The 13666-nt window shown below is 53.8% G+C and overlaps 1 protein-coding gene across 6 annotated transcripts in view; it reads right to left on the minus strand.

Annotated features, from left to right (window-relative positions):
• The window catches only part of PTPRU (protein tyrosine phosphatase receptor type U), a 76456-nt gene that overhangs the window by 8200 nt on the left and 54590 nt on the right, over positions 1 to 13666 (minus strand). For 3 of the 6 annotated variants that reach the window (XM_036256062.1, XM_036256057.1, XM_036256059.1), the window contains 9 exons: positions 10821 to 11011; positions 10047 to 10122; positions 9507 to 9583; positions 7796 to 7813; positions 4215 to 4251; positions 3487 to 3584; positions 3287 to 3403; positions 2402 to 2556; positions 56 to 191 (listed from right to left, as the gene is read on the minus strand). In XM_036256062.1, coding sequence (XP_036111955.1) covers positions 56 to 191; positions 2402 to 2556; positions 3287 to 3403; positions 3487 to 3584; positions 4215 to 4251; positions 7796 to 7813; positions 9507 to 9583; positions 10047 to 10122; positions 10821 to 11011 — 905 coding nt within the window. The remainder of the gene's footprint in view (positions 1 to 55; positions 192 to 2401; positions 2557 to 3286; positions 3404 to 3486; positions 3585 to 4214; positions 4252 to 7795; positions 7814 to 9506; positions 9584 to 10046; positions 10123 to 10820; positions 11012 to 13666) is intronic. The other 3 variants (XM_036256061.1, XM_036256060.1, XM_036256058.1) reach the window with 1 other exon arrangement.

Raw genomic sequence — 13666 nt, forward strand, 5'->3', positions numbered from 1 at the left:
TACATGTGGGACTTGAGTCCTGGAGCAAGGGCAGGGAGGGGACTGCGTCGCCTACCTCAGTCTGGATCATGTTGACGCGCCGGGAGCAGAGGGTCTTCACGCAGTTGTAAATGTCCACGACACCCTCACACTCGGCCATGTCCAGCATCACATCCAAAACGATGTAGCAACCTGTGCGGCCAGTGCCCGCGCTGGGAGAGAATGGCCCGGGCCAGGTCAGGTCGGGGAGGGAGCCCGGGACCAAAGGGAAGAAAAGAGGGGCCCTGGAGCACCTGGCCATGTCTAACCACACAGGGGATGGGGGACACAGAGACCCCTTCCCAGGCAAGGAAGAGCCTGGGGGAAAGCTGCTGGAAGAGCCCTCGTGAGATGTGATAGAGGATGGAGCTGGGGATGGGTGTTGGGGAAGGACAGAAGGACAAAGGTAGGGAGAACGCAGAAACTTAACTTCGACTGGGGAAGACGGACAAAGGGGATGCTCGGAGCTTAATCCAAGACTGTTTCTACTCCTGGATATTCCTCCAATCTCCTGCACATCCCTCAAAGCCCCACACACTCATACCCACTCACAACTCTTCCAGCACATAGCATTCTTTTGAGCTCCCAGAGCAATTTGGACAGGCTTTTGTTAAAACATCCTGCTATGTGGTCACTGGTCATGTGACTGTCTCCCTAACCCAACTGGGAGCTCGTCGGGAGCTCGGCTGTGTCGTCTGGTCCATCCCTGGGATCTTCGTGCTGAGCACCAGGTAGAGCAAAGTTGAGGAGAGGGGTTGCAGACGAAGATGACACCAAGATTTCAAGTTTGAAAATAGTAGTACTGAAGTGTTGTCAAGGACATATAGCAACTGGGTCCCCCATACTGCCAGTGGGAGCTTAAATTAGTACAACCACTTTGGAAAACTGCTGGCATCTACTAAAGCTGAATGTTTGCAGACAGCGATTCCATTCCTATGCACATACCCCAGAGAAATGCGTGTGTGTGTTAGCCAAAAGACATGCAATAGAATGTCCTTAGCAGCACTATTCATATAGCTCAAAACTGGAAACCACCCAAACGCCTATCAACAGCAGAACCGATAAACACATTGTGGTTAATTCACCTGGGCGAATAAGATACAGTATGAATGGATCTTGGGAACATAAGGTTGAGGCAATGAAGTTAGACACCAAAGAGCACCTGCTGTGTGATTCCATTTAGACAATGCATCGGAAGTCAGGACAGGGACTGGTCTGAGTGGGAGACGGGGCTCAAGGGGCCTTCTGGGTGCTATTAATGTTCTCTTTCTTGATCTCAGTAGTGCTGGTTATTTCACAAGTGTGTTCAATTTGTGAAATTCATAAAGTTATATATACATTTATTTGTGCACTCACTTTAAGTTTATTACTCATGGATGAAGTTTTATTCTAAAAAGATAGCATCTGCCCAGCTGGTGTGGCTCAGTGGTTGAGCGTCGACCCATGCATCAAGAGGTCACTGGTTCAGTTCCCGGTCAGGGCACACGCCCAGGTTGTGGGCCCTATCCCCAGTGGGGGGCATGCAGGAGGCGGCCAATCAATGTTCTCTCTCATCGATGTTTCTATCTCTCTCTCTCTCCCTTCTTCTCTCTCTAAAAATCAATTTAAAAACAAATGTTTCAAGACAGTATCTTAAAGAGGCCCAAAGGAATCAAAGAGAAGCTGGCGTGGGGGTGGCGAGCAGGCGTTGGAATGAGTCCACTCTGTGGCACTTGGGGAGCCGAGACGAAGCAGAGCAGGGGAACCAGGACGAGACACAGAGGCCAAGGGCTTGTGGCCCAGGGCACTCACCAAAGCCACCGGGGCAGAGGGGAAGCTGCCCAAGGGGGTCGCGGGGGAAGGAACAGGACAGGGCACTGGGTGTCCTTAAGAGGCAAAAGAAAGATGGGGAGCCAAGGAGGAAGCAGAGCAGAGAGAAAAAGGGCAGTTGGGGTCACAGGACCCAAGCAAGGCAGGAGTCAGGAGAGGAAGGAGTGAAGATCAACTGCAGAAGGTGAGAGGCCAGGGGGTGAGGAAAGGCCCTGGGTTCGGAGGAAAGAGGAGAAGGCAAAGTCCCCCCGGCACCTGGGCCAAACCCAGCACACAGGTGTGCGGTGACACTTGCAAATGGAAGCAAACAGAACCTGATCCTGCCCCGTGCTGCCAACCTCAACCCCTCTGTGCCTCCAGTGTCCCCTTGGCGTCTGGGCCAAAGGCCTCCCCGGGTCTTAGAAATTACAGGACAGTGCCAACCTTAGAGCCCGAGTTCAAAGGACAAAGGGCTCTTGGAGGTCATTCTCTCTTCTCTGTCCCTAAGTAGGATGAACCCAAACCCATCTCCCTTGAGGACCTTGAACCAACCCCACCCCCAGCCTCTCTTCTCCTGCGGATTCCCCGCCCCCACCTGCAGTGGATGACAATGGGCCCAGCATCAGGCGGGGTGGAGGCCTTCACGCGCCGGATGAAGGCCAGCAGCCCCGTGGCGTGGTAGGGGACACCGTGCTCCGGCCACGCTGTGAAGTGGAACTGGCGGACCTCGTGCCGGGCCGAGTAGCCTCTCTGGGGAGACAACAATAATCACAGTCGGTCACGGCTGGCATTTCTTAGACACTTGCTGTGTGCCAGCCAGGCACTGGGGTGAGCATCTCATCGCAGGATCTCAGTCCCAATAATAAACTAATGAGTGGGAGTCAATGCTCCTCGTACAGCGAGAAAACGGGGGCTCACGGAGCAGAAAGCCCTTGCCCGGGGTCAGGCACCCAGGACTCAGGCGGGGTCTGCCTGCTGCCTGCACCTGCTCGGCTGACCTACCTCACAGGGTGGCTGCGAACCCCAGGAGATCATTTGACTCTCTGGTCTTAGTCTAAGGAAGAAACTCTGTCCACAGAGGTGCTTACAGCGGGTCGAATGGGATCGTGGACAGGAGGACTTGTCAGCTGGCCCTGTGCCTCTCATGAGTGATGTAACCACTCAGAGCTTCACTTTCCTTATCTGTAAAATGGGGCTAATGGTAAATGCCTAATCCTACAGAGCTTTCCGGGGCTGACACAGTATGTGTAACGGACTCAGCAGTGTCCAGCACAGAGTAAGACCAACCCCCGGCAACTGTAATCATCTTCAGCACCTCGACTTCCTTTTGGCGTCACCAGCACAGACAGTTAGCTTCCCATCCTGTCACAGTGTTCCCAGCAGTTACCACCTCCTCCCCACTCCTGCTCCTGGGCTGGGGCAGGGGGGCTCTGCCCCACCCCCTCGCTACCCCCGAGTCACCAAGTGACAGGAGACTCACCCGCTCCAGGGCAAAGGTGCGCACAACATATTCGGCTAGAGTCTCCATCTTCACCAGCGTGATCTTGATGTCCCCATACATGTCCGAGTCTTCCGGCCAGTACCGGGAGCATTTCACCTGGAGTCCCCGTTGGGCAGGCTCAGTGGGCTCTTCGCTGCCCCCTTGGCCTGCCATGCCCCTCACCCCACAGTCCCGCTTACCCTGCCCACTTCCACCAGCTTGGTGATCATGACAATGCTGGAACAGTGCTCCTGCCACACCAAGCGCCAGAAGTCGTAGACCATCTCGGGCTTCGGCCCTGGAGGCAGAGGGCGCTTGACCCTGAGGCAAGGTCTCCGTCCTGGGCCAGCACCCCACGCCCAGCACCACCATCCCAGGCCAGGCTGAGTCCCAGTGGGGGCTTCATGCACATACCACATACACCCTACCAACCACCAATTCATGTCTGGAGGGCCCTGGGGAAGGGCAGTACCAGGGAGAGCCTGGCTGGGGACCTCGGTCATCTTGAGTAGAACCCAGGAGGCAGGCTAAGGGGCCATGGCACAAGCCTCCAGAAACAATGGACAAATGGACAATCGGACAGGAAAGACACAGCCAGAGGGACCCAGGAGGCCCCCAGACTGAGGCACAATCCACAGCTGTGAGGACAGCCTGGCTAGCAGCCCCTTTGCATGCACCACGTTGGGGACAGACAGATGGACAGGAAGCTACAGATGGACTAGGCATATCATGGAGACACAAACTCAAGGAGGGTACAGACTGACAGCCAGATTCCAGAAGATGAAGCCAGACTGAGGCTCAGACAGACAGACAGAAACAGAAGAGAGACAGACAGGGAGCCAAGCAGCTCAGCAGGGAAGACAGAAAAGTGGCAGAGGGCAGTCAGCACACGGGCACACAGGGGCCCATGGGAAGAAGTGCCAGGTACCTTGAGTGGCTATGAAGTGGTTTGACCTGTGATAACCCTGGAACAGAGAAGAGGAAGCAGTGAGACCCCAGGGAGGAGCCCCTTGCTTGCTCGGACCTCCTCTGCCCTTTTCTCCCAGAAGCATACCCCACCCCCAGAACTGCCCCACCCTCTTCCCCAGGACCTCCTAACCAGGTGACCCTGTCCTGCCAGTCACCAAGCAAGAAGGGAAGAGCAGCGAGGACACCTAAACCCAAGGAGGACACGACTCCTTTAAGGGCCTAGAGGGTCTCCCCATTCATACATTAGGAACAATTATCCGCAATCTGCTGACAACCAGCTGTTGTCTGAAGACAAATAAAGTCCAGAGTGACCCTGCCCTGTCCCCAAAGCCCCAGAGGCCCGAAGCAACCCCAGACCCTAGGCTGGGTCTTGTCCACTATCCCAGCCCCACTCAGGGCACCCAGAATGGACAGCGCCCCCTCCCCACTACCTCGGTCACCCAGAACTTGGGGACCCAGATGAATGCTTCAGGTTGGAGCAAATGAGCACAGGGGTTACTCGTGGGTCTTTTGTTTATTTGTTGTTGTTGTTCTTGTTTTTTACTCATGGTTTTTAGATAAATATTTTTTAAATCCTTTAAACCAATAATAATAATAATAATAAAATTTCAGATCCTATTTATGGCCACGTACTGTGCTAAGCACTTTACCTGAATTATCTCCCATAAAAGAAAGGCCAAGAGCTACTTGGTCCTCCATGTCCAGAGTCCTCAGACAGAGAAGAGGTACTGGCCAGACCCCGCCCCGCCCAAGGGCCACAGATTCCCATGAGGTCCTGCCAAACAAGATACCCAGGGCATCACAAGGGCAACCCGGGATTACGGATAAGAAGTACTGCAGGGCTGGGGCAAGAGAAAACCACCAAGGTCAGCCACTTGCCTCAAGTTCACTCCCTCAATCCAGCTCCCTGACCTTCTCCGACCCAGGCCCAAGGAGCCCTGGAGTCAGACTACCAGGGTTCAAACCCCAGCTCTACAGAGCTCTTACTAACTGTGTGCCCTTAGGCGAATTGATTCACTTCTCTATGCCTCAATGTTCACATCTATAAAATGGGAACAATTATAGGAGTAAAGTAACGCAGGTCAAGGGTTTGGCACTGTGGCAAACACAACGTCAGTACTTAATCAATAGTAGCTATATTATTACAACTACGTCAAAGGTCAAAGAGTATCTTCAAGATCTAAAGAGTGTGAACCGTCAAGAATTTCTGGGGCAGAAGGTGGTTCACTATAGAAGTTAAGAATCTTATCCTTGGAGTCAAGTTGACGTCGGTTCCTGTCACAGCTCTGCAAAGTAGTAACTATGTGACTCCAGGCTGGGAACCGTACAAGCCAACTGTTTAAGCACACCCAAAGTAAGAGGGGGCTTCTTAGCCTCTCGTGTGCACACCGATCTCCTGGGGATCCAGTTAAAAGGCAGCTTCTGATGCAAAAGGTCTGGTGTAGGGCCTGGGACTGTGCATTTCCAACCACCTCCCAGGGGGTGCTGATGCTGGGCCTCAGAACACACTTTGAATAGCCAGACTCTCAGCCTCTCTGAGCCTCTGTTCTCCTCAGTACATGAGAGTAATAGTGAGACAGACACCTACATACCAGTCTCGTGAAAATGACTGCAACATACTCAAAGATACCGTAATGAAAGGCTCTCAGGCTGGCTCAGCTCTCACCACGGGAACTCCTCCCAGTCTAGCCTAATTCCCTACTGCTGTCTCCCTAGCCACTGCCTCTGCTTCAAGTCCTCAGCAGAGCTGCTGGCACCTGGGGCCAGTGCTGCCTCCCCCCAGTGCTGGTGAGGCTGGGAACAGGCCACTCCGCCTAAAACCCATTTGCCTGAGAATCCCACGCGAGAGCAAGAGCCTCTTCTGGTTCATCTGTCGCTCTGTCTGTGGGGCCCAGCACCCACCCACACGCTAGTCAGCAAATACTTTTTAAACAGATAACCCTAATATCTGCATATTACCTATTTAATTGCATGCATGCATTATTGCACAATTATATTACATAGAGCACAGTGAAGTAGAAAGTTTAAAACAATCAGATTTAAAGGAAGATAAGGAATTCACTTAGAGCAAACCCATTTTAGAGACCAGCATTAGAAAGCTCTGGTCCTCCCACTCCAGGGCATCAGCGTGTCCTAGGAGCCTGATCCTGTCCCCACTGCTCCCTACAGCCTCCAAGTGGGTGGAGCTGGGGAACTGACCAATTGTATTGTGGGTGCGACCCCCAGGGCAAAGGGAGAGTACCACAGTCTAGTGTTAGGATTGAGGGTTCAGCTGGGGCTGAAGCCCAGCTCCATGTGGTCGCAAACAAGTCCCCTAACTTCTCTAAGTCTCCATTTTCTCATCTGCCAAGTGTGGGTCCCCACCTTGCAGAGGGCAGGACAGATGACGGGATGCACCCAACGTGCCAGCACAGAGCAGGTGCTCGGCCAGCGACACCCATGCTGACCAGCACTTGAAGACATGTTAGGCCTTGGTGTTTCTTATGAGTCTGAACCAAATGGGTGGGACTGTGTGGGACATGGAAACAGAGGTGTACAGAAATATAACCACCTATGTTCATCACCTCTTAATGGAGGCACAAGGGCTGAGTGTAGCCACTGCCCTTCATGTGTCTAACACTCCATTTAAATTTGGGGACCTCACAAGTCAACTGCTCAAGCATACCCAAATGAAGGGGACGCCTGGGAACACAGCTGCGGCAGCTGGTCCCCTCCAGCAGACGTGACTGTGGGAGCTGCACTTTAGTCAGGCGCCTCCGTGTTGCCTGAGGGTCTCACAATGAAACGCATTTATGCTATCATTAAAAAGCAAGAAAAATATTTTTTAAAGAAAAATGGAGCCAAGTAGAAGCGGTATCCACAAAATGGTAAACAATCTCATTGGGCATCAAATATTATGAAAATAATATATATAAAAACAAAATCAGAGGATCACTAGATGAATTTGGGTTTTTTTTTACAGTCTTAAAAGGTCCAAAGATGACATCATTTTTTAAAAAACAGAATACACCAACTGCTCCCCCAAAATAAAACATTCAAGTTCGGACTAAGTTGAGGGCAAAGTGGTTGGGGTTGAGTTTCAAGCACACTCATCACAAAAGGATTTGAACACCAGGAAAATCAGTTTTAAGGGGTGACCGTGGCTGTCCTTGCTTCCTTGAAAACAACCCCCCCCAAGCAGCAGAGACAGGGCACCCGAGGCAGCTTCCCCCACCCACCCTTCCCAGGGCCCCGAAGAAGGTGTGGCTAGTGAGCGAACTCCTAGGGCCCAGGGCCGGAGGACTAAGGTGACAGAAGGTGAAAGCTGGTGCATGATGGGACCTGGGGAGCACCCCAGGACTGCTGCCCATCTCAGTGGAGGCTGGGACCGTGTCGGATCATCAGCCCTGGCAGCCCCTGGCCAGGCTGCTGAAATGGACGGGTGGTGTCGGGCACACAAGTGAAGGGGACAGAGGACAGAGAGAATCTGAGATACAGCTGGTCGGGCAGACAGGAGGAGGAGGAGGAAGAGGAGGAGGGGAAGGGCAGACAGATACTTACTTCACGGTTTATCCGAATCTTAATGATTCCAGTGAGGGAACAGTACAAAGCAAAAGAGACAGATATTAGGCCAGAGGCAGATGGAGGTGGACGGAGCACAGGAGTGGCCAGAATGGGCTGTGCGAGCGGGGGAGGCAGAGTGGAGACGGGTGGACCGGGTTGAGCCAGGAGGGGGTGGTGGCGTGTCCCTGCTGGGGCCCAAGAAGAAGCCAACTGGGATCTTGCAGAGACTGAGGAGAGACCCCCGTCATCAAAGCTGCTTCAGTCTGAGATGCCAGGCCCAGCCCATATCCCAGCAGGAGAGAGGATGGGAGGTGGGGGAGAAGGCAAGGAATTCTGGGAAACAGGGGTTAGCTTGTCCGGCTCCCAGGACGGAGTGAGGAAGAGGGAGAAGAAGGTCATCTCCGGAATCCCCAGCCACCCCCCCTCCCAAATGCACTCCCTCCTCCTCCTACACACCTCAGGCCTTTGCTCGGGGTCCTCCCTACCTGGGAGGGCCTCTCCTTCCCCTCCAGCCACCGAGCCAGCTCCGGCCCTCCCTCCGCGCACCCTACCGCAGCTGACCGCGGCCCGACGCTAACTGGGAAGGTCCTTCCTCTCCTCTGGCCTGTGCTTTCCCACCTGACCTGAAATTCTCTTACTCGTGTATATATTTGTGTGTCCCTCCCACTAGAATGTATATGTTCAAGGAAAGCAGGGACCATGTCTGTCTTGTTCACTGTTGTACCCCTGGTGCCCAGCACAATGCCTGGCACAACAGGTACTCACAATACATCTGCTAACTGAATACATGAGTCTCTCCCCAGCCTGGCTTGCTGCAGGGTGAGGGAGTCTGACCAGTGTCTTGTCCTCCCTCCTCCATATTTGGGGAGCAGACTCATCACCGCACCGTCACACGCCGGCCCAGGCCTCCTGGCTGCCTACCCTCTCTGGCCCTGCCCTCTGGTCCAGCCAAACCCAGTTGCTGCCGTGATGGCAGGAGAACCTCATGGTCAGCAGCAAAGGCTTTGGAGACACAAACAGCCTGAGATTTGAGTCCCTTCTTAACCAGGCACCAGCTGTGCGACCTAGGAAAAGGAGCCTCACCTCTCTGAACCCGTTTCCTCACCTGTAACATGAGGCCATGATGCTAACTACCTTATGGGGCAATTGTAGGGATTATATAAAATTAAATATTTGGTATAAAGTGCTTAGCACAGTGCTTGGCATGCCATACATACTGAATAAATAGGAGTTATTATCCTTAAGTACCACTCTGATCACGGTCAAAACACTTTTAACAACTCCCTGGTGCCCCTAGGGAAAAGCCCAAACTCCTTAAACAGCCACCTGAGGCCTTCACAGTCCAGCCCCTGCCTACCTTCAGCCTCACTGTGTGTCCTGAGAATCCAGCTCCAAGCCTCTTGGCCCCTCACCGAGAGGGGCCCTTCCTCACAGCTGGCCTAGCTGTCTACCCTCTTCGCCTTACCCTGCTTCCCCGACGCCCCATCTCTCAGGCCAGCCCCGGAGTCTGCAGGAAGCCTTCCTGATGCTGCCACCCGCCCTGTCCTCCCCTGCTCTGAGCTCCCTGGCACTGACGCAGGAGATGGGGGCACTCAGAACCCAGCCGTCTGAACCCCTCATTGATCCCGACAGGTTTCTGCCCTGCCTGGACAGGGAGCCTGGAGTGGGCAGGGCCAGGTCCGCAGAGAGGACGGGGCAAGGCACTCACGTCTATATAGTTGGCGTTAATGTAGTCGGCATCAGGGTCTCCCAGCATCGGGTGGAGCTTCACTCGGTGCCGATCATCTAGAAACACAGAGCAGGTGGCCACGGGCCGGCAGGGGCTGAACTGGGGGGCCCAGAGCAGGGGCAGCGGGGGAAGGCTTCCTGGAGGCCAGGTGTGGGGCACAGGCAGGGCAGCCAGGGCACTGACCAGTAGGTTCTCAGGTCCACCAGGGACAGGCCAGGCCAGTGGTTAGGCTAGGCTACTGCATCATGAAAGCCAGAGGTCGTGTGCTACTCAGACAAGTATTAGCTGTGTGACCTTGGGCAGGGGCCTTAACTTCCCAAGCCTCCGTTTCTTTACCTGTAAAGTGGGGTTATAATACGTCCCACTTCACAGGGTTATTGAGAGGAATAGTGAGATCATGGGTGTGATGCTCAGCACACGGCCAGACACATGGTGGATCCTCAATAAATGGCTCACTCTGACTGTCCCCCCCTCCTCGCCCCCACCCACTGCCCAGACCCAGGCCTCCCCAGGACTCACAGGCAGGCAAGGGCTCCTGTCGACCGCCCTTGACCTTGTCTTTCTTCTTTGTGGCATCCCAGCCTTCAAAGAAGCTCTGCCAGAAGGGAGAGTGGAAGTCAGTGGGGAAGAGAAACCCTCCACCCATAAGACCCCTATCCTCTCAACAGGATGCTGGTGGGGCCGTGGTAAGGGCCTGGTTCAGGGTTAAACGAGGAGCCTGAGATAAAGTCACCGGAAGCCCTTTATCAGCTTGGTTCAAAACCAAGCAGTGGGACGGGAGGGACAGAATTTAGAGAGATTTTAGAATGAGAATCAGGTTTAGGTTAAATCTAGGTTTGAGTTGGGAAGACAGTAAAAGTGAGGGTCAAATTAAGATTAGGATAAGGGTGGTGTCAGAGTCCAGATAGAGGTAGGATGGGATTCAAGTTAGAGTTCAGTGGAGTTTAGGATGACAGTCAGCGTCAAAGTCAGACAGGGGGTTAGGTATGAGGTCAGGGTCAGTGTTGGAGGTCAGGTCTACTGTTAGGAATTGGATAAGGAACATGATCAGGCTCCAGATGGAAATTAAGATAAGATTAAAGGTCAGATTTCAAGTCAGGGTTAGGATACAAGTGAGAAACCAGATTAAGTCTGAGATTCGGGTCAAGGTCAAGGTAAAAAAATTAGATTAAGGTGGGGACTGTCAGAGCAAGGGTCCACTGGGATTGGGCTGAGGGTGGGCAGGGCCAGGGTCCCAGTGAGGAACCAGGTGAGGCCCTGGCGAGGGGTCCTGGCGGGACAGGCTCCCTGCACCTCGTACTCCTGCTTGAAGCCATAGCCCTCAGCCGTCTTCATCTGGTTGATGTGCTGCAGGAGGTCGGCCACGCGCACCGCAGGGTGCAGCTGCCCCGTGTGATACGGGGAGCCCTTCCGGCCACACGGACGCCTCGGTGAGCCCCCCAGAAGGCTGCTGGCCTCAGTGACCCCACCGCCACGTTGGTCCCCTGCAGTTGGACAAAGGGAAAGGGGTTCCTGACACCACGGGCCCCGCCTGGGGAACCCCAGATGGACCAGAGGCACCAAGGGAGGAAGGGAACATGGGCAGCATGGAGGACGGCTGGCTGCTCACTGGAGCCGAGCAGCCCCGCTGGGCCCCCAAGTGACCCTGGGCAAGTCCCTTCCCTGCTGTGGCTTCTCGCTTTCCCATCTGTAAGATGAGCAGGTCAGATCACGTGACCTGAGCACCTTTCTGGCCCAGCCCTGCCTGATGTGGTCCTGTGGTCCCCTCACCCCATCCCGCCTCTCCCCAGTCAGGACCAGGCCTCTCTGACTTCTCTGAGCTGCCTGCATGGAGCAGAGCCCGTGACAACCCCTTCCTCCCTCCCCCTCTTCCAGGGAACAATCTGGAACACTGGCAACTCCCAGTAATTACCCCCATTCAGAGAAAAGCAAATCCCAAAATTCAAAGACAAGCAAATCCCGAAATTAGCTGTTGAAGCCACCGCCTCTGCAGATTAATGCACGGCACCTGAATAGAGGCGTTTTTCCTGTGCAAGCATTTCCATTGTCAGCCTGTGCAGCAGCCTCAGCCAATCAGGGAACAGGTGGACAGGTTCACAGTGCCCCCCCACCACCACCACCAAAGAGAACTGTACCCTCCCCCAGACCAACCCACTCCGTGGCTCTTCTCGTCAGCCCCGCCAAGGATGTTCCACCTGGTCCCTGAAATCAGATCCTGGGATTGAGAAAACAGCCCTCAGTCCCTTCCACCCTCAGACACTCCCTCCCACACACTCAGCCCTCGTCCCCTCCTGTTTGCCTGGTGAACGCACACTCATCCTCCAGATCTCAGCTGGAACGGTGCCTGGCCTCTAACTCCTGCTCCCGACCGACTGACAGAAGGAATGCACGAGCACCAGGGCAGACCTCTGCACAGCTCAACCTCCCCAAACCCCAACCCCACCCCTTCCAATCAGAAGACTGCGGGGCCCTGCCTGGCCCCCCTTCCTGTGCCAGGGTTTGAAAACTGGCTCCAGGTAGAAAGGCGATTCCAAGGCAGGGCTCACCTCTGAAGAATCAAAGTCCTGAGCTGCAGTCCCTCAAAGTCTGAAGAGAATTACTTCACATCTTTTATCCAGATTGCTAGTTGCTTACAGCTGGAGAGCAAGTCAAGCGCCAGTTACACCCTCATGGCCCACACCTTTAAGTTTTTTTTTAAATTGATTTTAGAGACAGAGAGGAAGGGAGAGGGAGAGATAGAAACATGGATCGATCGGCTGCCTCCTGCACGCCCCCTACTGGGGATCGAGCCTGCAACCCCGGCATGTGCCCTGACCAGGAATCGAACTGGTGATCTCGATACATGGGTCGATGCTCAACCACTGAGCTACACCAGCTGAGCCCAAACTCTTAATTTTACAGATGAAGAAACTGAAGTTCAAAAACGAGAGACTTGCCTAATGTAGTGGTTGCCAAAGTGCATTCCAGACAAGACTAGTCATGCCACATGACTAAGTGGTATTCCGTTAAAAAGAAGACGAGGAGGACAAAGAGGGATTCTATGTTTTAAGGAACTCTTTGAAATTGTAAATTTTTTTAAAAAGTAGTTTTTGTCCTGTAAGACCTGTCAGGGCTTCCAACATGGTGGTGCGCATTTTACATCTGCAAGAGATGGGTGGGCATAGCAGTCCTCCAAAACCGTCTTTCACCACGGAGGGCCTTTTGTTTGTTTCATGAAACATCCTCAGGGAACACAGTGTAATGTGGCGATTAAGAGATAGGCTCTGGAGTCGGGCTTCAGATCAAATCCCAGCTTTGCATGTGACCTTGGGGATGTTACTTACTCTCTCTAAATTTTCATTTTCACATGTCAAATGGGAAAAAAAAAACTGTTACTCTCAGTGTGCTGATGTGAATAATAAATGAGAGAAGGCGCACCAAGCATGCAGCCCAGTGAGCTGCAGACGGCAGCCACTGACACACTGAGCAGTTTGCAGACAAGGGAGGAACCCTGCGCGTCTCCGAGAGCCAAGGCAGCTGGCGTCAAGAAAAGGCCTTTCTGTCCTAGTCCCTCTCCAATGGAGGACCTTGGTCCAGGACCTGACGACTCTAAAGAGCATCTACAACAAACACAGGTTCACAGCTTTCAAGGCAAAGGGTGTCTGTTGGCTGGAAGAACTCAGAGACAGAGGGGTCCTCGTGCCCTTCGGGGAAACCATGCCGACAGCTCTGTAGCAGGCTCTCCAAGTGCAGACAGGGGTAAGGGAGGTAACGGGGAACCCAGCAGTTCATCCCGGGGACCCTGAAAGGTCAGCAGCCCTAACGCAGCCTCACAAGTAGACGTGGATCTTCAGCCAATGACTGAAGACAGGCAAAAATCCCACCCGGCTGAGATCCTGACTGGAAGCCAGAGCCAAATCTGGGAGGCCTCCAGAAAGGCCTCCAGAAAGGCCACCAGAAGACAACAGAATGATAAACGACAACACTGCCAAGAGGGCCATCCATTTCCTGGATCCAGAGAAGACAGGTCCCTGAGCTCCTTGCCTATGAATTCCCAGGGGATTTCACACACACACACACACACACACACACACACACACACACGCACACGCACACGCACACGCACACACTTTTTCTCACCCTCCCTCCCTCCCTCCTCA

This window comes from Molossus molossus, unplaced genomic scaffold, assembly GCF_014108415.1.
Source record: "Molossus molossus isolate mMolMol1 unplaced genomic scaffold, mMolMol1.p scaffold_m16_p_12, whole genome shotgun sequence".
Classification (NCBI taxonomy): domain Eukaryota; kingdom Metazoa; phylum Chordata; class Mammalia; order Chiroptera; family Molossidae; genus Molossus; species Molossus molossus.